The sequence below is a fragment of the Suricata suricatta genome, chromosome 6 (assembly GCF_006229205.1).
Source record: "Suricata suricatta isolate VVHF042 chromosome 6, meerkat_22Aug2017_6uvM2_HiC, whole genome shotgun sequence".
In the NCBI taxonomy this organism is placed as follows: domain Eukaryota; kingdom Metazoa; phylum Chordata; class Mammalia; order Carnivora; family Herpestidae; genus Suricata; species Suricata suricatta.
The window spans coordinates 68786556-68811553 of record NC_043705.1 but is presented as its reverse complement, the minus strand read 5'-3'; the positions used below and the strand labels follow the sequence as shown (position 1 = coordinate 68811553).

The following is a 24998-nucleotide window of genomic DNA, read 5'->3' as shown; positions in this document are numbered from 1 at the left end:
AATGAATACAAAATCACTGTATCATTATTATCCAGAATGTTCTATTTAAAGACTGTCCTTTGAATTGTATTCTGCTTCCTGAGAACTAGATGTATGTTACACAGAACCGTAAGGGGGGAAAAAGTCATACTATATTCCTCTTTTAGATCAAGTTAATTAATAGCTATTTTACATTTTGAATATTATTTTTTAATTTTGAGAGAGAGAGAAAGAGAGAGAGAGAGAGAGAGAGAGAGAGAGAAAATGCATGCAAACTGGGGAGAAGGGCAGAAGGAGAGAGAGAATCCCAAGCAGACCCTGGGCTCTATGCCATGACCATGAGATCATGACCAGAGCCAAAATCAAGAGTCCAGTGCTCAACTGAGTCACCCAGGAGCCCTGGGTATTTATTATTTTGACATTTTAGCACATTTTGATGTATAAATTATTAAGTGACCTGAATGTGCATCATGCAAACTTTTCACCTTCAATCATACTTTCTTTACAATGAAATAAATACATCAATTTTGTATATTTAACAGTTTTTTTTGTCAAAGCAAGAGTTCACATTAAAATGAAAACAGGACCAACTATGCTTAATAGAAATCAGGAAAGCTTTTTTTAAAGGAATTTCTTTCCTCTGAAAAACAATTAAAAATGAAACTGAAACTAAACAAGCAAGAGGAAGGGAAGTGTGAAATAAGGGGATGCTCTGATTCAAATATTATGCAAATACTAATGTTAAAAAACACATCAAAATACAGCACATTTATTTACAAGTTATTCAGAAAAACTGGGCTATTAGCTAACCCTTCACAGAGGTGTGAATCCTAGTGATGGCACAAAATATCTAGTACAATTTTTTTAAAAACAAATCCCAGGGACACCTGGGTAGCTTAGTAGGCTGAGCATCCAGGCTCAATTTTGGCTCAGGTCATGGTCTCACAGTTTGTTAGTTTGAGCCCATCAGGCTCAGTACTGACAACACAGAGCCTGCTTGGAATTCTCTCTTCTCTCTCTCAAAATAAATACATAAACATTAAAAACAAAAAGGTAAAAAAATTCCATTAACCTAATTGAGTAGCATCCTATAAGCAAGTGATCTACTTGAAGTAACAATTTACAAGAAAGTCAGCAATGCTTTTTAATACTATAATCCTATGACAAACTTACAGGCTGGATCACCAATCTAATTCATACAGATACATGAAAAAATTGATATTTACATACATAGAAAAAGACATTTATAGATACATGGGTAGCATTATTTATATTTACTAAATCAGTGGTTTAATGATTCTTTCTATGACCCTGCAGGATTAAGAAAACAAGAAACAATAGCCTGATAAGCCAATAAGCCCAAAGAGAGCATTATGTAATACTGGATTAATACCTACTAATGACTCAAACAACTCAAAGTCCTCATAAGAAGGGTGAAGTTGTGTGGGTGATATGTTCTGGGGTACAGAGGATCAAGGGCTAACTGCCAGATGTCTTCTAGCAGAAGAAAGTAAGTAGATACACTGTAATATACTTCTATTATTGGTATTTCTAGGGAAATAATGGTTTTTTCAAGAATTTGTTGGGAGTGGTCCTTCAAGCATTCACACAGAAGCTACTCTTCTAACACAACAAAAGAAAAGAAAAAGGAGAGCATTTATTTAAAGTTAAAGGTTTTATCTTTACCATAAAGTGAAAAATTATAAACTAGATTGTTAGTTTACAAGAAAATGCTTTTGTAGTAATTTTTTAAATGAAGTATTTAAAAAAAAGAGTTACTTACCTTGAACCATATAATACACACAACTAAGGAGATAATGATTGTGAACAGAGCTGGCATTTATGCAGAGAAAGCAACTGTCTCTGTGGTGTGGACTTTCCCAAAATATCTCCCACATGGGCCTATCCCTGATGCCTGAAATTCCTCTGCAGTTGGTGCTAGTTGGAAATGCAAATAAACCTATAGCACTCATCATAAGAAAGAACATTTTATTATGCACTAGCTTCTTAGGACCTACGAATTCTTTATAACACATAGCTAGAACATACTTGAGGAATATGACACAAAGAGTGTATAGAAAAGACAAGTCAGGGAAGAGAGGCCGGAATATCGCTGAGCGAAAGGCCTGGTTCAGAGGGAGGATAAAAAACCAGGGTGTAACAGTTGAGTGAAAGAAGAAAGTGCTGCAAAAAACAAGCAGGGATTATCCACTTGCACTTAAGAACTAAAAATTTCCCCCAAAATAACTTCTTCTGTTACTTTTAACACACAATTATAGAAAAATTTAAAAATACTACAAAGTATACAGAAATATTAAAATCACTGTAATCCCTTCATCCTGTAATACCACTGTTAACATCTGGCACCGGGGGAGGGGTTTGAACTTGAAGGTTTTATGTATGTGTGTGGAAAAATAAATATATATATATAACAAAACTGAAATTACTATATAGTTCTGTATTTTAATTTTTATTCAAAATATTATCGATCTTTTTTCCATGCGACTTCTTCATCTTTTCAAGGCAAACAGGTTGAAAACTAAGTTTCTTAATGCTATAGCGAACTATTTTGATTTTAAACCTACTTCTACTTTGATTTTAAATCTACTAAAGAAAATCACTTTTAACCTTCCCTTCCATGGAAAGGATATACCAAGCCTTAAATCCACTCAACATTGCTGCTTTGTCAAGAGGTTTAATGATTTTCATGGTTTCCTCTATCTAAAGCATTTAACTGGGAAAGCAAATAAGTGAAAAGGGTCAAATGGTTGGATCTCTGTGTTAACCAATATTGCAAAAGGTATATACAAATCACTGTATTCAAACTTAGTAGATTACTGTTTGGCTCTGAATGCTGTAACATCAAGTGGAGTTTAGGAATTCTGTACCTTCTTGGCCTAAGAGCCAAATTAGGCCTTTCTCAACTTCACTCAGCTGGCCTGTGGAATTTTTTTTTTTTTTTAGATGTAATGTCCATTCCTGTCTCTTCCTTGAAAGATGTGGAATATATGTGTGCTTGTGTGTATGTATTTGACTGACATCTCCCCTGGTGAGACCTGAGGGATGCTTTTATTTCAATGGCATTACTTGGGGAAAGGGCAGTCATACTTAGTCTTTCTGATGGCAAATTTAGCAGGAGAGGGAGAAAATGAAGTTGCAGCAGAGTGACTGGTGAGGAAGAAAGGACAGGCTAAGAGAGGAATTCAATCTATCCAGTACCACACACGGAACAGGTGGACTGGAGATGCTACTGTTATGGATAAAGGCATCCTTAAGGAAGCAAGATGGACAAGAGGGACAATGTTCAGGAAAAAAGAATGGATAGACAGGTTATGTGGGTTAGCTATGGGGGATGAAAGTCAAACCTGCTTTAAGTACACTAAGAGTTTTGTATTTATTACTTAGTAGAAGCATAAGATCTAAGGTTGAACAAGCAGGAGTTCACTTTTAATGAGGACCTAAAAATAGACTACATGTTAGTTCCTTCTTATTGACAATTTAAGTGCTGTTTACCGTTCTTATACAAATGAGGATATTAGGGAATCTTAGCAATTAAGAAACTAGCTCAAGGGTACAGAGCAAGCAAAATGATGAAACCAAGGTTTGATTCAAAGATCTGCCTGTTTCTAAGTGCCTTTTCTAAAATACCACGGACTTAAACTTCAGAATTTAGTCTAAACTTTTAACCACATTATAATTTTACAAATTAACCTATTTGTAGAGAAAAAATACACTACAGGTAAAGGAATCTAGTATGAGGGTGAGGAAATATTTAGATGAGCTCTATTAATGAAAATATTTAAAAATTACAAAAATAACACTAATGTCTAAAATTTCAAAGCATTTCTAGGAACAATCTAAAGAGTGCCTTTTTTTTATTATGGAAAAAGAAATTTTCATTATTTTCCTTTCAAAATGGATCTCAGATGAATTACTAGACTAATTCATATGGGCTTTTCTTCATCAAGAATAACAAAACAGCCTATTTCAGGGTAATTTTGATACAAAGAAAGTAAAAATTAAGTCAACTTAAAAGTTTCAGGGAGGGGCACTTGGGTGGCTCAGCAGCTTAAGCATCTTACTTTGGCCCATCTGGCTCTGTGGTGACAGCTCAGAGCCTGAAGCCTGCTTAGGATTCTGTCTCCCTCTCTCTCTCTGCCCCTGGCCCACCTGTGCTCTTTCTCTCTCTCTCAAAAATAAATATTAAAAAAGTTTCAGAGATATTTTGGGGAGGCCGAGTGGTTCAGTCGCTTAAGCGTCCAACTCCTGGGTTTGTCTTCTACAATGATTTGTGGTTCTTGAGCTGGAGCCCCACATTGAGCTCTGCACTGACAAATGTGGAGCCTGCTTAAGGTTCTCTCTCCCTCCCTCTCTCTGCCCTGTCCCTGCTTCTGCTCTCCCTCTCTCAAAATAAATAAAACTTTAAGAAATAATTTTAAAAAGTTTTAGGGATATTTTACTTTTGAACAGTAAGAGGTCCTTAGAAGGTTAGGAATAGTACATAATACATTGTGCAGCATATGTTTTCCATTAACGTATTTATGAACAATTATAAGAATTACATATTATATTACTGAGAAAGAGGGTTCTATACTTTCTTTAGGTTTTATTACTCGCAGTAATAAAACTGGTTTTCAAAGAAAGTTTCTGTGAAAATTTTGGATACTATTATAAAGTCATTAAGAAATTTGAATTTTGATTATGAAAGGTACCCTTTTTAATTTAATCATACAACTGAACCTAAGTCAACAAGGCAAAAAAAAAAAAAAAAACCCAAATCACTGCATTAAGAAAACAGATCTAAAAAGGGCTGATCTGCATTCCTGAAGGCTAATGGTCTTCACAATGATTTATACATTCAAGTGTTTAAAACATCCTGGTTCGTTTACGTTAATAATCTTTAAATTAGATATCATCAAATTAGACATAAAACAACACCCCCCAACATTCAACTTATGTACTGAACACCTGCAATACAGGTTAGTCGAATGTTCCTAGAACAGAAACATCTTGCACATCAGATACTTCTAGGCACCGAGGCGTAACTTTACAGCAGAAAGTTCAGAAGGCACTCTGTCACACGTCTACTGTAAATTTTTAAATGTTCATACCTAAGGTCTCAAGGAAAAGAAATTGGGTAAAGGGACAGGACAGTCATTTGTCAAAAAAAAAAAAAAAAAAAAAAGAGCCGGTCACGTCCAAAAAAATCAGGCTCCATTTAATTTCTGGGTCAAATACCTGGGACAAACCGATTTTCCCCCCCAAATTTAATCAGACACTTTGGAAGTAGGAAGAAATCTCAGGATAATCCTATCACGTAGTCTTGTTTCCAGGCTTCAGGCAGCTAAGATATTATATCCCCCAGGAACATACACCCTTATTTTAAGGAGAAGTGTGTGCGTATGTTTAAAGGCATACAGGAGTCGCAGATACATGATCATTACCATTTGGTTGTTAAAAAAAATTCTACCAGGGAGAAAAGAATGGCACCATCTCCCCCGTCACTGGTAGGTGGGCCTGGGGGATCCCAGCCACCTGCACTGACGCTGAATTATGGAAAGCAGCCAAGAGACTCAGCGAGAGGCGTCCCAGTCGGTTCTATGGAAACGAGAGACGCGGGTGGCCTAGCGTCTTCCTGGCACAACACCGACCTGCCGAGCTGCGCAAACCGGAGGCGGGGGAAGCCGCTCAGCCCTGCACTGCAGAGACGCGCGGCGGTGGGCCCGGCCGCGGCGAGGGCGGGGCGGGGCGGGGTCTGCGGCCGCAGCTCACCAACGCGGGCGCAGAGCTCAGCGAGGCCGGGCTAGTGGGAGCGAATGGTGGCTGCGGAAGGCAAGAGAAGCCGGCGCTCAACCCCAGCCCCTTCCCAATCTCGCAGCTGGCAGCCGCAGAAACTTTGCGGGCAAGGGGGAAACAACCCCAGAGAGTCAGGGTACACTGTCTTCCGAGCTGAGGCCCTTTACCTTCCCTGCCGGAGAGTCTGGGTTGCTTCCCTCGGGTGGCGGTGGTAAGGGGAGACGACTGCCGCTGCAGCACTCGCTACCTCGCTAATCCGGGCTCTGGGAAATAATTTCCCGCCGCGCGCTAGGCGGCCCCGGAAGCTATTGTACCACTTCCGGGTGGTTGTCAGTGACGCTCTCGATCTGTCGTCAGGGTGGTCCGAGCGGGTGCCTGGCTGGGTTCTGGCGGACGGGCCAGGTTTCGGTAGATCTGCGCCAGACGTGGGAGACTGGTAAGTGATTTTTTTGGGTTGCCTCTGGGGCCTGATATTTCCGGCTGGTCGGACCTCCGTGTAGCTTCTTAGCAGGACCAAGAAGTGAGTGGGAGAGGGTTGAACCAGGCGTCTGCATCCAGTCCTGTGGCTCTTGACCCTCTGCTACTGGAAAAGGCCCCGGGATTCCGGCTCAACCCCTTCTCCACGAGGACTGTTTATCTCCAACTAGGAACTCGACTTCGGATTCTCAAGAGAGGCCAAAGACAATGTATACGGAGACTTGTAGTAGCGAGTCTTCCTTCAATATCCCAGGAGTGTCATTACTCTTCCATTGGCAGGGTTTAGCCACCCTCGATTCCCGAGAGCTACTTTACCCTCCTTGTCCTGAGGACTGTTTCCATTGCGTTGGGTTGCACTTTTCAAATGTTTGGGATGAGGGAGTCGTCCGTGTTTGGAATTAGACGTTCCCGCCGCTGTTTGAATTGTCTTAGAAGGTGCTTTGTTTTCCTGACTACTGTGAGCTCATGGGCTTTACATAAACGTTGTAGCCTTAAGGAAACCTGTAATCAAGAGGTGAAAAGTAGGTGTACCTTAAGAAAGAAGTGCTCTTGCTCTGCTCCAGCTTTCCTCCATAATGAAGGATTCAGGAGAATTTTGAAGACTGAGGTAGTTTTAAAGAGAAAATTGCTTGCGATGGAGAGAGAATGTGAGGAAAGGTGTTCTTTCAATGGAAGGTTTGAAATATGCCATTTAGGGAACCTTGGCTACTTCACACTTATGTAATGCAGTTTTTTAGGTAAGTAGTTTTCCCTCACCACCTTATATTTAAATCATTACTTTTCCCCTTAAAGGCAGCTAATTTATATTCCCAGTTTCAAAAAGTTATAGAAATTACCATAAAGAAAAAAGCCCGATTCATTAGCCAAATTCCTTCTTACTTTTTGAAAGTAATGCAACCATATTTATGACAGCACATTGATATTCTAATATCCTTGTTGATTAATAGGTCAACCAACTTTTATAATCTCCTCCTTTGGTCCCAGTTTTGCCATGTTCATTTAACCTTATGTTATTGTTCCATTTGAAGAGATTGTAAATAATTTAAGGGAAATTACATGTGTCAATATAGCAACTAGCTTTTTAGACAGGCAGTGATTTTTTGTATTCTTGCCCTTGATTTGTGTTCTTTGAAATTTATACAGCCAACTACTATACCACAAATAACTAGTGTTTGCCAGGCACTGTACATTCCTTGAAGTTACTGCAATTCTACAAGAAAAATCATATTGTACCTGTTTTGCAAACATTTTCTACTGAGACTCAAAAAATTGACTGAGCCTGAAAAACATTCCCACAAATTATATACTTAAATGGCACAATTGAGATTTGAACACAGTCTATATTCACCCAAACTTTGGTTCTTTTTACTGTGCTTTATACTCATAAATAACAATAACAGAATCATTCTTTTCATACTCTTGTATAATTAGATAGGTATTATGTCACATTCAGAAGTCAGAAGGATAGCAAAGCTGGAGTATGAGGAAATTTTAGGGATGTGTTAATGGGTTAACGAATTAATTCCTTACATTAAAGTATTAAAGATTAAGGAATGTGCTAAGGATTTAAGGTATCACCGTGAAGTTACATTGTCATATGAATAATTCAGTGTTTTTTCTGTGTTGATTCTTGGTCTCTTTTATCCTCCTAACTCGAAACAAATATAAATAATCTAAAGATCATCAGTGTTTAGATGACTCTAAGTCCAGAACATCAGCTGTCTTTTTAGTCAGGTGAGCACAAACTTCATAAAACTGAACTTTGTAATGCCCCTAAGGAATTGCTATTTATTTGTGATTAGCAAAACTGTTACATTTAATTCATGTAACCCTCAGATTATGTGCTTGTCACACATTTTAAGGGAGTATTCTTTTTTTTTAATGTTTTATTTATTTTTGATACAGAGAGAGACAGAGCATGAGAGGGGGAGGGGCAGAGAGAGAAGGAGACACAGAACCGGAAGCAGGCTCCAGGCTCTGAGCTAGCTGTCTGCATAGCCCGATGCGGGGCTCGAACCCACGAACGTGAGATCTGACCTGAGCCGAAGCCGGGGGCTTAACCGACTGAGCCACCCAGGCACCCCAAGGGAGTATTCTTAAACATAACCCATTCCAGTATTCTATTTCATGTAGAAAAATAGAAATAGCCTAATTCTCAGGGAATTTACTAAAATCTCACCGAAATGACCAATATTACAAATGACCTAGAACTTGGTTATAAAGAATATCCTGTTTTATAAACACAAGTATATATGTACAGCTAGTCTCAAATACTAGTGTGCATTTTATTACATTGTATCACCCTCACTATGTGAAAGGTATTTGCTTTGCATATCCCATAGGTAGATATTGGGGTTTGTTTGCGATGGAATGTCACTGCTCTGAAAGTTGAGATTGTATGTTTTGTCCATTATCCCATACTCAGCATTTAGCATCGAGTAGGGGCTCAATAAGCATTATTGAAGGAGTGATTACTTTCTAAAATGTTATTTATCCATAGAGAAGTATTTGTACATGCATTTTTAAAAAGGGTCTTACCACATAAATGCTTGTTTATCGTAGCTCACTTTGATGCTGAAATGAATGTCCACTCCATATTCATCCATAAAAGGCATTGTGGTCGCCTGCAAAGAAGACCGGACAGTGAGATGGGAGATCGGAGAATGCCTAATATTTATTGTTTCTTACACTCTGCTATGCAATGTTACACTTGATCCTCACAGAACTATAGGGTATTATTATGCTCATTTTACAGATGAGAAAACTGAAGCAAAGATAAGCTTTGCAAATGGTCCTAGGTTCCCATAGTCATTAGGTGCCAGAGCTGTCATTTGAACCATTGCTCACTTCAGAGGCCATTACCTTAACCGCTTTGCTGTACTGCCTCCATTTGGATTTTAAATCTGCCTCATCTACTAATTAGGTGTATACACAAAGGAAAATGGATTTCTCTGAGAATCATTTCTCAAATATTCAGATTAATACTTGGGAATCAGCTAAAGTTAGGATTTTACAGCTGAAGGGGACTTATAGATCATTTAAAGCAACCCTCATGTGTCATAGATTAAAAATTAGAGACTATACAAACAAACTAAAAAGAAATGAAAAATTGTCCATGATTCTACTCCAGCTCCAGCCCAGTACCTGCCTATGACTTCCTACCTTCAATCCGCTTAACCAGTTAGGGACAGTCCTCTCTTTTCTAATGAATGGATGGCTGAGACTCAGGGCTCAGGCCCCGCCAGAGATGGGAGGGGACTCTGAGGGCCCATCTAGCTTTCTGTTTCTGGGGCTCCTGCCTGAGGGGACACAGATTCACATCAATGGCGTGAGGATTTGTTTATAAACACTTTGTTCCGACAGGGTGGAGGCTGGGCACTAACACCTAGCTAAGATGGCATAGGGTTCAGGTTTGGCTTGGGGTGGGGATTCTCTGAAGCTGTGAGGTTTTCCACTCCTTTTTTCCGTGGCTCCTGCCCCTTAACTGATGTCAGTTACTCTGAGCAACTACCTGCCTGTCTCTGGGCCTCAGTTTCCTCATTTGAAGTCACAGAGGGGACTGGGTAGGGGGCCCTTGGCTCTTTCCTCCCAGGAATGGGTCCAGGATCTCCAAGATGGGGTCACTCCGGAGTCTCCTCTTCCTGACCTGCCTGTGCCCGGATCCCCAGGATTGCCACTTTTGGATGATCTTCCACATGCCTTTCTACAGAAAAACAAAACAAAACAAAAACAACACCCCCTCCTCTTGCATCCTACCACACTCCCTTTTCTGGTGTTCGAATATGCTGCTGACTTACTTCTGATATCCAGCTCTGACTGACGTACTGCAAAGTACTGTTAGGTTGTGTTCTTTTAGAGGCTGGGAAACAACCAGGGATTAATCATTAGGTGTGATGATTTTGCAGACATCTGACTTGCCCCTTCAGGTGGCTCTGGTTAAGGAAGGTTTAAAGGTAAAAATCAGCATCGTTATATTAAAAAATATCAGAAGTGTAAAGAGAATACCGCCTGCCAGCCTCAACTGCTGATATGTTATTGGAGACGGGTTTTTGAAACAGTGCCCCAGCAATTTTCCTATAAACAAGTTGATAAGGAGAGAAGTGGCTCAGGAAATTATTGGCGACTTCCCTGACGTCCCACTCCCGGGGTCACAGAACCTCGCCTGGGAATCGCAGACCCCAGTAAAGGCTTTCTTGGCTCCAAAAAAAAAAAAAATTATTATTTTAAGTTGGTAATAGAGTATCTGTGATATTTGTGAATACCCATGTACCCACAGAGAGAGAGAAGAAATATATAGCTGTTTAAATTATTTGGTGAATTCTTTGCTGAATCACATTTTCAAGAAAATTAGCTAAAACTAAAAAAACAAAGTCATTTTAATTTGACCAAGCAGTAAAATGTAAAACAGTTGAAGTCAGAGAAGACCTGCATATTATTAGCTCAAATTCATGAAGTTACATGATTTGAAAGGACTGACTTGAGTTCTTTGAGCCCCAATTTTTTAATCTGTCAAGTGGTAATGTTAACTTTATAGATTTATTAGGAATAAATGTGATAATGTGTGAAAGCACACAGGCATCAGAAAGAATGTTTTTAGGGGATTTATCTAGTTTGTTGTTTAATGTAGTGTAATTGCTTTAAAATAAGGTCTGGGGTGTAACCGTGAAGTCAGCAGTTCAAATCTCTGCTCTGTCACTAGTTGTGAGAATCTGGGACAGATACTCTTCTGCCCTTAGTGTTTGTTTCCTTATTTTTAAAATGAAGATCATAGTAATCTGTTCATAAGTCTTGTGGGAAGATTCAGTAATGATGCATAGAGTTTATTATGGTGGCGGGACTTGTAAGCACTTTCTTTGTTGGCTCAAATTCCTGGAGAGGCAGATCCTAAGAGGGGTTTATTTATTTATTTTTAAATACTTTATTGTCAAATTAGTTTCCATACAACACCCAGTGCTCTTCCCCACAAGTGCCCTCCTCCGTCACCACCATCCCTCAGTTCGTTTTCAGTGTTCAATAGTCCCTCAAGTTTTGTGTCTCCTAAGAGGGGTTTAGATGCCCTAGAGGTTTATTGGGGAAGAAGCCTGTGAAGGATAAAGAGGAGGGAGCAAGCGTAGGAGGGAAGTGCCTTCAGGCTTCAGTGCAGGTCTGACCACATGAAAGGCGGGAAGGAAGGAATGAGGGAGAGAAAAAGGGAAAGAGCAAGGAAGCCAAACCACTGTACTGTTTGAGGAAGACTTCAACTGCATAACAGGGAATATGTGATCCAAAGTCATCTGTTAGAAGAATCTCATGTTGCCACAGTGCTCGATATAATGTTAGCTATTAGTAAAAATAATTGGTAGTTGTCATAGTTATAATTTACAAGTGTGTTTAAATTTAAACTCTTGACTTTTTTTAAGAGCTGGGTTTTTGCTGTTTTTTCAGAGAGTAAGTGGGGGATAGGCTCAGAGGGAGAAAGAGAGAGAGCATCCTCAGGAGGCCCTATGCTGAGTGGTGTGGAGCCCAACACAGGACTCCATCCCACGACCCTGGTATCATGACCTGGGCAGCAATCAAGAGTCTGATTCTCAACCTACTGAACCACCCAGGTGCCCCTCAACTCTTGACCTTTACTGCCTGTCCTAACCGCCTCTAAGAAAAGTACAATCCCTGCTGCCAAACATTGACATTATTAATGTTTGAGGGACATATTGTTAGATCAACAACTTCCTATATTTTATAATACAGTTTTGTTAGCCATTGAACATTTAAGGAATCAGAAGATCCAAATAAGAGTTGGAAAATGCAAACATTAGCTAATCAACTGATTTTTTTTTTACATCAGGTAGTCAAACACAATATGCTGTTTAAATTTCCCAATTCATGGGGCACCTGGATAGCTCATTGGGTTAATGGTCTGACTCTTGATTTTGCTTCAGGTCATAGCCTCACAGTTCCTCAGATCAAGCCCCATGTTGGGTTCTGTACTGACAGTGTGGAGCCTGCTTGGGATTCTCTCCCTCTCCCTCTTTCTCTGCCCTTACTTTGTTCCCTTGCTCCCCCTGCCTAAAAAATAAATAAATAAACTTTAATTTTTTTTTCTAAATTCAGGTAGTCAATGAATACAACAATCTCAGAAACCTGAGTAATGTTAGTATTCATAGTTTGAATATTAACCCAAATGTGAATATATGTTTTTCTTTCTCCCAAAGATACCTCTGTAGTTAAAAAGATCATGATATTATACTTTTGTAGGCAGCCCCTTCACTTTTGTTGTTTTTAATAAACAATTGTGGACATCACTCAATTCAGTGCTTTTCAAATGGCAGATTATAACTCATCCATTTGGTGAGTACTAGCGTGTATTTTTATCTAAGATGTGTGTGACTTCAGGATTTGGATATAAAATGTATTTGTTACTGTGGCTTACAGTTAAATTTTAGAGCAAGGTATTTAGACTAACTTTATAATCTTACATAAGGAAATGAAAACTAAAGAGGTAGTTTAAGTTGCCCAGTAACTCATGAAATGTGAATTGAGCCACAAGTTAGATTCTTAAGAATCTAAATTAGGGCTCTTTTTTAAATCATGCTTTCATGAAAAAAAACTTACTGGCTGCCCTATTTAGGGGACATGACTACTCTATTTCCCAGTTGGTTACTATGGCCATCCTTTTCTGTCACTTTTCATTATTTGTTTGCTAAGGTTACTGAAAAGGGCTCTTCTCTGACTCAGGCCATTGAATGTCAGAGACATTGGACAGTTGTAGTTATTTCTAGCAGTTGGCAGCCATGCTGTGTCACCTCAATTTTCCATTTTCCCTTTGGAGAATCCAAGTTTAAGTCTGGAGTTTACCTAATTTAAATTGAGGAATGATAGGAGCTCTTTTTGAGGAGCATTTCACTGATGAAGTCGTAATTTTTACTAATCGTTGGCATGATGACATTCTTCACCCATGTTTCTTGCTATTTTAGACCAGCTCCCTAATACATTTTTTCCACACTAATATTTTTAAATGCAAGTTTTGTGGATAATCACATGTTAATTTATTCCTCTATAATTTTCTAAAACATCAGTCTTTCCTTTTCTAGCATATATTAATACCTGCCCTCAAAAATGCCTGTGGGCTAATTTAGCTTCCAAGGGTGAGCTCTGTCATTGCAAATCACAGATTTGACTGGGAAAGAGTTTGGGAGTGGGGCTTTTTGTTAATGGAGCCCTCCTTCCATGCCCTGTTTTTATGTTGTCTTCTCTATCCTGGTGTCCAGTGTGGCCGCCTAGGCTTATTGCTTTGATAGATGTTATCTGATCATGATCTTTCTGGGGCTTTCTCATTTATCTCACTAGGCAGTTCTCAAATTTGTGGTACTCATAGTACTTTACACTCTTAAAAATTACTGTTTACCTCAAAAAGAGTTTTTATGTTGTAATTCTATCTACATATATTTATTAAACTATAAATTAAAATTAAATATTTAAAAAAATTTTACAGTTTTATTTATTTTTGAGATAGAGAGAGACAGCATGAGCAGTGGAGGGTCAGAGAGAGAGGGAGGCACAGAATCTGAAGACCGGCTTCAGGCTCTGAGCTGTCAGCACAGAGCCCGATGCGGGGCTCAAACCCACAAACCATGAGATCTTGAATGACTTGAGCCGAAGCTGAACGCTCAACCGGCTGAGCCACCCAGGCGCTCCCAAACTAAATATTTTTAAAAAGTAGTTAGTTCAGTGATAAAGCCTCACATGTTAATATACATAAGCATTTTTTAAAAATATGATTATATTTTCCCAAAGAAAGTTTTAAGGGAAGAGTGACATTATTTTATGTTTTTGCAATGTCTTTAATGTCTGGCTTAAAGAAGAGTGCTGAATTCTTAGATCTGCTTCTGTGTTCGTTCTGTGGTGATACGTTGTTTTGGGTTGAAGTGAACAAAATCCAACCTCATACAGACCTATAGTTGAAAAACAAAAAAAAGGAGCTTTTTACATGGCCTTTTCAGATCATCGTGAATGTTTTTTTGATCCTTTACCCAAACTTAGTAAGTGGTGATTTCTTAAAATTTAATTGCAACGTGAAATCTGAAACCCTATGAGTGAACTTTGTGTAATCTGTTACTTTAAAATTCCCCCTGGTCTGTCTTGCACTTTGAAGGATTCTTTTATAAACATATGATTTTGTTACGTAAAATATTGACCATATGGAAAACACTGATTCATTGAGGTATGCTGATCTGCCAAATCATAATACCTTTCGTTATGCATGATCAAAAAATCCTATTTGTTACTATTACCAGCAGTCTCATTACGAAAAATTTTAACTGTTGGTAAGCTCTCCATCTGACAATATATGAATTTTTAAAAATTCGTATTTTTGCTTTGAAAGCTCTAATTATATCATTGGCAACAAATGCTGTCTAATGTGTTCCTTAAAGTGAGAGCTCAGTTTGGTTAATTTTGAAAAAAATATGTGGTGTACTCACAGGTTGACTTAATAAAATTACTAATCTTTACCGCTTCATTAAGGACATCAAGTAAACCTGGCTTTACTTTTTATTCCAATTGTGTAGTTGAAAATCTCGGACTAAGGTGGTAAGCAGGATGACCCCACCCCCCCAGATGCCCTACATCCTGATCCCTGGAACCTGTGAATATGTGTGGTTATATAACAAAGAGGAATTAAAGTTGCTAATCAGTTTACCTTCCAATAGTGAGATTATCCTGGATTATCCAAATGGGTCCAATTCAGGATGGTTCTCAAAAGAGGAAGGAGGAGGCTGAAGAGGAATTCAGAGTAATCCAGTATGAAAAGGACTCAATCCACAGACCTAAATAGAAAATGAGGGAAGTGGGCCATGAGCCAAGGAAAGAGAGCAGCTTCTAAAAGTCAGAAAATGCAAGGAAACAATGCATCCTCTTCAGATCCTCCAGAAGGGAAGGCAGCTCTCTTGTCCCACTTCCTTTTAGTGTGGTGAGACCCATTTCAAGACTTCTAACCTAGAGAACTGTCAGATACCATATTTCTCTGGTTTTAGAACAGTAAATTCGTGGGAAGTTATTATAGCAGCAATAGACAACTACACAACTAATGCAGTTTGGGGACTGCAGTTTGACACCTGGGATCATTACTTTTACAGTGTCAGTACAAATGTCAACCTAGTGAATGGCATAGGTCTTATTATGAAAATAGTTTTGAACTTTTGCATACCCTGAAAGAATTTTGGAGCTCCATCCAGGATCTGAGTACTACATTTTGATACTACTTTAACTTTTCCTGTGTGCTTCCTCTGTGTCAGCCACTTGACTAGGTATGAGATGAAAAAATTAAGAAGGACCAGTCCAGGGGCACCTGGGTCAATTAAGTGTCCAACTCTTGATTTTGGCTCTGTTTATGATCTCATGGTTCGTGAGATCAAGCCCCACATCGCCCTGCATCAGGCTCTGTGCTGACAGCTTGGAGCCTGCTTGGGATTCTCTCTCCCTCTCTCTCTCTGCCCCTTCCCTTGCCCTCGATCTCTCTCTCTCTCTAAATAAATAAATAAACACCTTTTTCTTTTGAAGGCACAGTCCAATCTTAAGATTTAGTTTAGTGGTTGAGAAAGGTAAGGAAATCAGTAATTCTAGGTAGCACACAAAATGACAGGTGCCCTAACTAATATACTTAGGTGAAGTAAAGCAGCCTCAAACCAATTTTCATGTGCTTTCAGTCTCCTGAAAGATATTATAAAAATAATTACAAAATGCAAAGTGCTTTTAAGGAAATATTCCCGCTGACCAGGTGAGGGAGAGAGCTTTACATTCCCAGTAGCAGTTAATGAGAGTTTCAGTTTCTCCACATCTTCCCCAATACTTCTGTCTGTCTTTTGATTGTAGCCATTCTAGTGAATGTTGATGTGGTACCTCTTGTGGTCTCAATTTGCATTTATCTAGTAACTAGTGATGCTGAGCATCATTTCGTGTACTGAATCACCATTTGCATATCTTCCTTGGAGAAAAGATCTATTCAAGTTCTTTGCTTGTTTAAAACTAAATTACCTGTCATTTTATTGTTATGCTATAATAATTTCTTTATAGATTGTGGGATATTATTCCCTTATCAGGTTATTTGATTTATAAATATTTTTTTCCACTCTGTAAATTGTTGTTTCACTTTACTAATGGTGTTCTTTGAGGTGCAGATGTTTTTAATTTTTGTGAAACCCTGGTTTTTTTTTTTTAATTGTGTTGATTCTGCTTTTAGTGCTTTATTTAAGAAACAACTGCCTATTCTAAGGTCACAGAGATCTATGCCTGTGATATATATATATTTTTTTAATTTTTTAATGTGTATTTATTTTTGAGAGTGAGAGACTGCGAGTGGGAGAAGGGCAAAGAGAGGGCAAGACACAGAATCGGAAGGAGGCTCCAGTCTCTGATCTGTCAGCACAGGCCTGATGCGAGACTCGAACTCACGAGCTGAGCCAAAATGGGACACTTAACTGACTGAGCCACCCAGGCACCCCTACTTTTTAAAAATTAATATACTTTTTGTTTATAATTAGATGTTTGATCAATTTTGAGTTAATATTTTTATGTCTTCTGATGAAGGAATCTGACAGTTCTTTTACATGTTGATATCTAGTTGTCTCACCAGCATTTCTTGAAAAGGCTTATCTTTCCCTATTGAAATTCTCATCAAAAAGCTATTGGACATGTATGGACTTATTACTGGGCCATCAATTCTATTCCATTGATTATGCCACTATCCTTAAGTATATTATTACTGTAGCTATGTCCTAAATTTGGAAAAATGGGAAATGTGAGTTCTTTTTGGTCTTTTTCAAGATTGTTTTTGCTATTCTGGGTCCCTTGTATTTCCGTATGAATTTTAAGATCAGTTTGTTAATTTCTGCAAAATAAGCACCTGCGATTTTGATAGAGACCATATTCAATTTGTAGATTGATTTGGGAAGCACTGCCGCTTTAACAATATTTTATCTTTCAATCCATAAGACATAGACTTTTAATTTACTTATGGCTAAGTCAGTGTTTCACAATGAGATTTTCTAGTTTTCAGTGAATGTCATGGACCTCTTGCATTAAATTTCTCCTAAGGACAGTATTTTATTCTACTCAATGCTTTTGGTTTATTTTCCTAATTTCATTTTCAAATTGTTAATTGCTAGTTTATTAGTTTGATTTTTGTTTATTCATCTGATGTCTTATACACTTGGTTGAATATTCATTAGCTCCAATCATTTGGGTTTTTTGTTTTAGAATTCCTTAGAGTTTTCTACATTCAAAATCATGTCATCTAAGTGAAGATAGTTTTACTTCTTCCCTTCAAATTTATGTACTTGTCCTGCCTAATTGCCCTGACTAGAACTTCCAGTACAGTATTGACTATAAGAAATTAAAAAAAAAAAAAAAAAAAAAAAAAGGACATTCTTATCTTGTTCTTGCGTCTAAGGGCAAAGGTTTTGGCCTTTTATCATTAAATATGAACTCAGTTTCTGGGTTCGATTCCTAGTTTGTTGAGTGTTTCTCATCATGAAAGGGTATTGGATTTCCACACATTAGTTTCTGCATCTGTTTAGAGCATTATATAGTTTTTGTTCTGTATTCTTTTAATAAAGTGTATTACATTGATTCATTTTTGAGTGTGATTCAACCTTACATTCTTGTGATAAATCCTACTTGGTCATGATATATAATTCTTTTTGAATATTGCTGGATTCAGTTAGCTATGTTTTGTTGAGTATTTTTCCCTTTATATTGGTTTATACTTTTCTTGTAATATTTTTGTCTGGTTTTGGTATCAAGGTAATATTAACCTCAGGGAATGAGTGGCAAGTATCCCTGCTTCTATTTGTTAGAAGAATTTGTGAAGAGTGGTGTTAATTCTTTAAATATTTGGTAGAATTCACCAATGAAGCCAACCTGGCCCTGAACTTCTCTTTGTGGTAAGATTTCTGATTATTAACTTCAGTCTGTTTATTTGTTACAGATCTATGCATATTTTTAAAAATTTTTAATCATTTCAGTACGTGGTATCTTTCTGAGTTTATTTCACCTGGATTATATAATTTGATGATCTACAGTTGTCTGTAGCATCCCCTCATAACCTTTATTTCTGTAATGTCAGTAATATCCCCTCTTTCATTCCTAATTTTAATAATTTGACTCTTTCCTCTTTTTGACTGGGGGGAGGTCAGTTAATTTAAAGGTTTGTCAACTTCGTTCACCTTTTAAAAGACTTAACATTAGTTTCATTGATATTCTCTGTTTTCCTATTCTTTTTATTTACTTCAAATCTAATCTTTAATGTTTTCCTTCTGCTTGCTTTGGGTTTAGCTTGCTCTTTTCTATTTTCTGAAGGTTGAGAGGGTATTGATTTCAGAACTTTGCTTTTAATTATCTTATTTTTTTTTTTAATGGTTGTTATTTTTCAAAGAGTAAGAAAGAGCGCATGAGTGGGATAGGGGCAGAAAGAGAGGGAGACACAGAATCTGAAACAGGCTTGAGGCTCTGAACTGTCAGCACAGAACTCAATGTGGGGCTCAAACCCATGAACTGGGAGACATAACCAAAGCAGAAGTCAGTCGCTTAACTGACTTAGACACCCAGGTGCCCCAGATCTTTTTTTTAAATAGTTTATTGTCAAGTTAGTTTCCATAAAACACCCAGTGCTCATCCCCACAATTGCCCTCTTTCTTTTTTAGCATAGGTTTTTAGTCTGCAATATATTTTCTTATGTTGTGTCTGTTTGGCTTTGCAATCAGGATAATAATGTCATAGAATTAGAAAGATTTCTTTCCTTTGTTTTCTGAAATAGTTTGTGAAATGTTGGTTTTTTGTTTTTATTTCATAGAATTTACCATTGAAACCCTTGGGATTTTGCTTTTCTTTATGGGGAGATTTTGAAGCCAGATTTTTACTTGCTTTAGATCTATTTGTTTTTCACATTACTTCTTAAGTCAGTTTGGGTCATTTAATGTCTTTCTAAGAATGTGTTTGTTTCATCTGTGTGTCTAATCTGTTGGCATAAGTTGTTCATTGTGTTGTCTTATAATCCTTTTGATTTCTGCATAGTCAGTACTGACATCGGTTTTATTCATTTTGGTAGTTTGAGTCTTTTTTGTTCTTGATGAGTCTTGGTAGCAGTTTCGAATTTTGTTCATTTTTTCAAAGAACCAATTTTCGACCTTATTTTTTTCTATTGCTTTTCTCTTTTCTGTTTCATTTATTTCTGCTGTAATCTTCTGTGTTGCCTTTCTACACTGCTTTTTGTGTATCCCATAAAATGTGACATATTGTTTTCGCCATCATTCAGTAAAATGTTTTTAACCCTTTGTGATTTCTTTTTCAATTTGTTATTTAGAAATGTGTTCTTGGGATGCCTGGGTGGCCGAGTCAGTTAAGTGTCTGACTTCGGCTCAGGTCATGATCTCACAGTTTGGGGGTTCAAGCCCCGCATCAGGCTCTGGAATGACAGTTTAGAGCCTGGAGCCTGCTTTGGAATTTCGTGTCTCCCTCTCTCTCTGCCTCTCCCCTGCTCACGCTCTGTTCTGTCTCTCTCTCACTCAAAAATAACTAATAAACATTTTTAAAAGTGTGTTCTTAGGGTGCCTGGGTGGCTAGTTGTTTAGTGTCCAAATCTTGGTTTTGTCTCAGGTCATGATTTCATGCTTCATGGGTTGGAGCCCTCATCGGGCTCTGCACTGACAGTACAGAACCTGCTTGGGATTCTCTCTTTCTCTCTCTCTCTTTCTCTCTCTCTCTCTCTCTCTCTCTCTCTTTCTCTCTATCCATCTGCCCCTTTCCCAGTTGCATTTCTCTTTCTCTCAAAACAAACAAACTTTTTAAAAAGTATGTTCTTTAATTTCAAAATATTGATGATTTTCCAAGATTTATTTCTACTATTGATTTTTAATTTAATTCTGTTCTATTCATAGATTATGCTTTTTATGATCTTATTTAAAATTTGTTGAGACTTATTTTATGACTTGGTATATGGTCTAATTTGGAAAATATTTTTTGACGTATGAAAAAAAGTGTATTGTGGCATCATTGAGTAGAGTAGAAAATATGAGAGGTTGAGTAGGTGAACAGTATTTTCTAATACTCTTGCTGATTTTCTGTTCCATTAATTTTTGATAGGACAATATTGAAATATCCAACTACACTTGTCAAATGGTATATTTCTTTTTTCAGTTCTGTCATTTTTACTCCACTGATTTTGGTGCTTTGTTTCAGTGCATATACATTTATAAGCATTATTTTTTTTGATGTACTGACCCTTTTATCATTTTTAAATATCCCATTTTCTCAAGTATTATTTATTTTCTTTTTTAAATTCTTTTTTTGTTACTCTTAAAATTTCCTTTGTATTTTTATTTTTAAAGATATTTATTGTCTATTTATTCTTTTAAGTAGGCCCCAGGCTCAACAAATGGCTCAAACTCATGACCCTGAGATCAAGAGTTGCATGCTCTACCAACTGAGTCAGCCAGCTGCCCCTCAAATGCTATTTCTATTTTTAAATGTTAAAAATTTTAAAAAATGTTTGTTTATTTTTGGAGGAGAGAGAGAGAGAGTGTGTGTGAGTGGGGGAGGGGCAGATAAAGAGAGGCGCAAACACTGAATCCAAAGCAGGCTTCAGGCTCTGAGCTGTCAGCACAGAGCCTAACATAGGGTTCGAACTCACGAGCAGTGAGATCATGACCTGAGCTGAAGTCAGATGCTTAACCAAATGAGCCAGCCAGGCACCCCTCAAAATACTTTTCTCAAAGCCTATTAGTTTAATATTAGTACAGTGACTCCAGCTGATTATGGTTACTGTTTTCATGACATCTTTTTCCATCCTTTCACTTTTAATATGGTTTTTTTTTTTTTGCCTGAGAATGTAAGATCTGTCTCTTTAGATGACATGTGGTAAGATCTTGCTTTTTTTATCTACTTTGACAATTTCTGCCTTTTGATTGAGATGTTTAGACCATACACATTTAATGTAGTTATTAACATGGTGGGGTTTAGATTTTCCATTTTGCTGTAGTTTTAATATGCTTCCTGTCTTATTTTTTTAGCTTATTTTATTTTTGAAGTTTATTTTGAGAGAAAGAGGTGGTGTGTGCAAGTAGGGGAAGGGCAGAGAGAGAGAGAGGGAGAAAGAGAATCTCAAGCAGGCTCCATCCTATCAACACAGAGCGCAACGCACTGCCAATACCCTGAATCGTGATATTACCTGAGCTGAGATCAAGAGTCAGATACTTAACAAACTGAGCAACCCAGGCGCCCCCACCCTCCAGTGAATTTTCTGATTGTACATTTCAGCTCCAAAATTTCCATTTGAAGTTTTTTTAAGTAATTTCTACTTGTTGAGAATCTATTTTTTATTTATTGTTGTCTTTCTTTTAATTCTTTAAATAAGGTCACCTTTGGTTCATTGAACATATTGGTAATAACTGCTTTGAAGTCTTTTTTAAAAATCTAATGTTTATAGACACACAGATGGTTTCCCCTATTTCTTTGTATGTCTCATAATTTCTTGTTGAAAGCTAGTTATTTTAGATCATCTATTGTAGCAACTCTGGATTCTCATATTTTGTTTTCCCTGAAGGTTGTGGTTTTGTTCATTTGATTGTTTTCTTGTGTAATAATTTACTTAAACTAAATACAGTGACATCTTTCTCCCTTTCTCTCCACATGTGATACGTGGCACTGATAAATCTGGTTTTTTTGTTTGTTTGTTTGTTTCATTTGGTTTGGTTTTTTAATATTCTTGTTTTGAGTTTTACATTTGGCTTCTAAGACTTGTTCCTGTGTCTGTGTATCTTTAATTTTTAGCTGATTGTTGGACAGTGCTTGTGCTTAAACACATCAAATCAATAAGTCTTCTGTAACGTACTCATGGATCTCTGTATTGACAGAGGACTACCTTGAAAGTTCAGACTTTTCAGGTGTGTTATAGTGTTCACTCTCTGCTAGGCTTTTTCACATTTGCTCTGTGTGTGTGACTGTTCAGCTTCAGGAATATGTGACTAGCTTTGTTCCTCTGTGGTCTCCATTACACATCCTCTCAACCTTAGTTAAGAATATATACCCCAGTTATGACCATGACCTTCGACCAATGGAGCTGTTTACTCTCCCTGCTTGCCCACTTATAAGATCACTTCCAATGAAACGCTGCCAAACATGGGTATAACCTACCACTCAAGTTCAAGTTAGCCCTATTTGACCACAAAACAGACATTTCCAGTCTTAGTGATCTTACTCACCCTGGAAGAACCTCTGTGCTGACTGAGTTGTAATTGATGGTGGTGATAAGAGGCCAGACCAGAATGTAACAGGGTCTTAGTGTTCTTTCCTAAAGATTAGCAGTCTTTTAAATATAAATGCTTCTCAAATTGTTATATCTCTTAGGTCATTTTCTAGAGCACTGAAATGATAGTATTTTTCAATTTTGTCTGGCTCTTTAGTTTCTTTTTAGAAAAATATTTGCTGATTGCATGCAGCCATAGCTGAAAGTCCTACTTCTGGTCTTGTATTATGTATACATTTTTTCTTTACTCTCTTACAGTGATGGAAAATGTATGTATTCTAGTAATTGTTTTATCTCTGTTTTTTGGAGGGTAAGTTTTTGTTGTATAGTAGTCCTGAATGTGGGGGGAAAATATTTTCTTGAAAAGCCCAGCGATGCGTGGCTGTGCGTTCATCTTAGAAATGAGAAAATTAATAGTGCTAGAAGTCAGCGAAAAGCCTAGACGAGGCTCTCTTTTCTTTGGAGGGCCCCCTTACCCATACTGCCTGGCCTAATTTTCCAGGCTGTTAATGCATTTCTTCAAACATAACACTTGTCCCATATACTTATTTTTTTTCCTTACTCACAGTCAGATATTTAACCATGAGCAAGAAAAAGACAAAGTATGCAGTTGGCTGGTACAAAAAGGCAGAGGAGGGAGCCTTGGTTGCTTTAGCTTCACTTCTTACTCCACGCTTCTGTCCGGGATATTGAGGCATTCCCTTCTTTAATTGCAGCCCTCTCTGCACACACTCTAGAGTTTGACTTTTCCTCCTCTGCTTCTTCCACGACTGCGTTTTCATCTGTCATTTTGTACAAATTTGTAGTGATGACTTTCTCAGTCTCTTCATTGTTATGGCTTATATCCTCTCCCCCAACCACCAACACACACCTTTATTATCTTTTAAGGGAGTGTCTGAGGGAAAGGGGGAAAATGCATGCTGATTGGTCTTCCTAACCAAAAATTTGTTCACATATGAAAAAAAATTTTAAGTCATTCCCAACATGGGTACAAACTCATGACCCCCAAATCAAGAGGTGCATGTGTCACCAGTGAAACCAACTAGGAGCCCCAGTCCACGTATTTTTAATCAGTTGCTATGTAACCTGGGCATGCTGTCATGGGTCCTGCTTTCACGTCACCATTTAAGCACTTTGTACATCACCATACATCTTTATAATTCTTGTTTATAGTAGTATATGAATGTATTTTTAAGAAACAGTTTGTTGTGTCTTTATTATGACCATGACTTTTGCATTTTAATTACTGCCTCCTCTTTCTTTACTCTTTTCTCCATCTCAGCATTATGCATATATGCCTTTTCTCAGGTAACCAATGAAAACAACATTGACAGTTTGTGAAGCAGTAAATCTTAACTTTTTTTTCCTCTTTAGTCAGCTGGTTGGCTGAAAGCTATCAAGAAGGGCAGTTTGCCCTGGAGCAGGCTGATATTGTCATCCAGAAGGCAATTTCCGTTATTTATAGGTTTTCCAAGAAGTCTTGTGATTTCAGCTATGGAGTATAGATGATGTGTTGTATCTCTATAATGGTGTCCCAGCTTTGGCGTCTTCACCCTAGTTCTTAGATGGAACTGAACCATTCCTCTCTTTGTAATTGCTCTTTTCCCTTTTGTTCAAATTCAGTTCCCAGGGTGTCCCAAGTTATCCATGAAGATGTCTGTCTGTTTTTGATGAAATAAGAGCTGGAAGTCAGCTTGAGATAATGGATGTTAGTAATATTTAAGCACTTGCATACTAGACACCAGAGAAAGGCAAGAAGTATGAGGACAACCAGTAAATGTCAAAAGAAGCATTTGGAACCGTCTTTATAGCAGATTTCTAGCCAACCTAGGCCTAACCAAGAGATCAGTTTTGCTGATTGAAGATAACAGAATAGTTCTTTCTATTAAATAATAACATTTGTTGTTTAACTTTTTCCTTCTTTTAGTAAGAAGTTCTCCAACATAAAGAAATAAAAAGCATAGATTATGGAATAAGGAAGTAAAACTATTTGTGCAGGATGTAAAATTTTAAAAAAATATAAGAATAATACTTTAGCAAATATCCTGGATAAAACCATTCATATACAAAAATAATACCAATAAATATTTAAACAAAAAAGTGAAAAGGTTTTTGCAAAGAGATAATGTTTATGCTAACATTAAAAATATGAAGTCTCTAGGGATACATGTAACATAACAAGAGCTATACAAAACACCTATGGGGAAAGTATTAAAGCATTATTATTGTGTGACAATGGGAACTCAGTAAGTGGAATGATATACCATACAGATGGCTTGGAAAACTCAATGTTTTACAGATGCCCGGTTCAATCAGTGCCGCCTCAAATTCCTGTTTGTTTTGTGGGGAAGAGGGAATACGTGACAGTACATTTTCAGATGATATGGAAAAACAAAGGGCCAGTCATCAAAAATAGCAACAGTATCCTTTGATGGAGGGAGAGACAGATAGACTGGTGGAACCCAACTAG

General features: G+C 37.6%; 2 protein-coding genes across 2 annotated transcripts in view; one reads left to right on the top strand and one right to left on the bottom strand.

Moving 5' to 3' along the window:
* Window positions 1-6028, bottom strand: part of SLF1 (SMC5-SMC6 complex localization factor 1) — a 99767-nt gene extending 93739 nt beyond the window's left edge. Inside the window, exon 1 of the mRNA XM_029942617.1 lies at window positions 5943-6028. The gene's annotated coding sequence lies outside the window, so the exon portion shown is untranslated. The remainder of the gene's footprint in view (window positions 1-5942) is intronic.
* Window positions 6029-6893: 865 nt separating this feature from the next.
* The window catches only part of KIAA0825 (KIAA0825 ortholog), a 59465-nt gene continuing 41360 nt past the window's right edge, over window positions 6894-24998 (top strand). Inside the window, exon 1 of the mRNA XM_029942616.1 lies at window positions 6894-6989. Within this exon, the coding sequence (XP_029798476.1) occupies window positions 6937-6989 (53 nt within the window). The 5' untranslated portion in view covers window positions 6894-6936. The remainder of the gene's footprint in view (window positions 6990-24998) is intronic.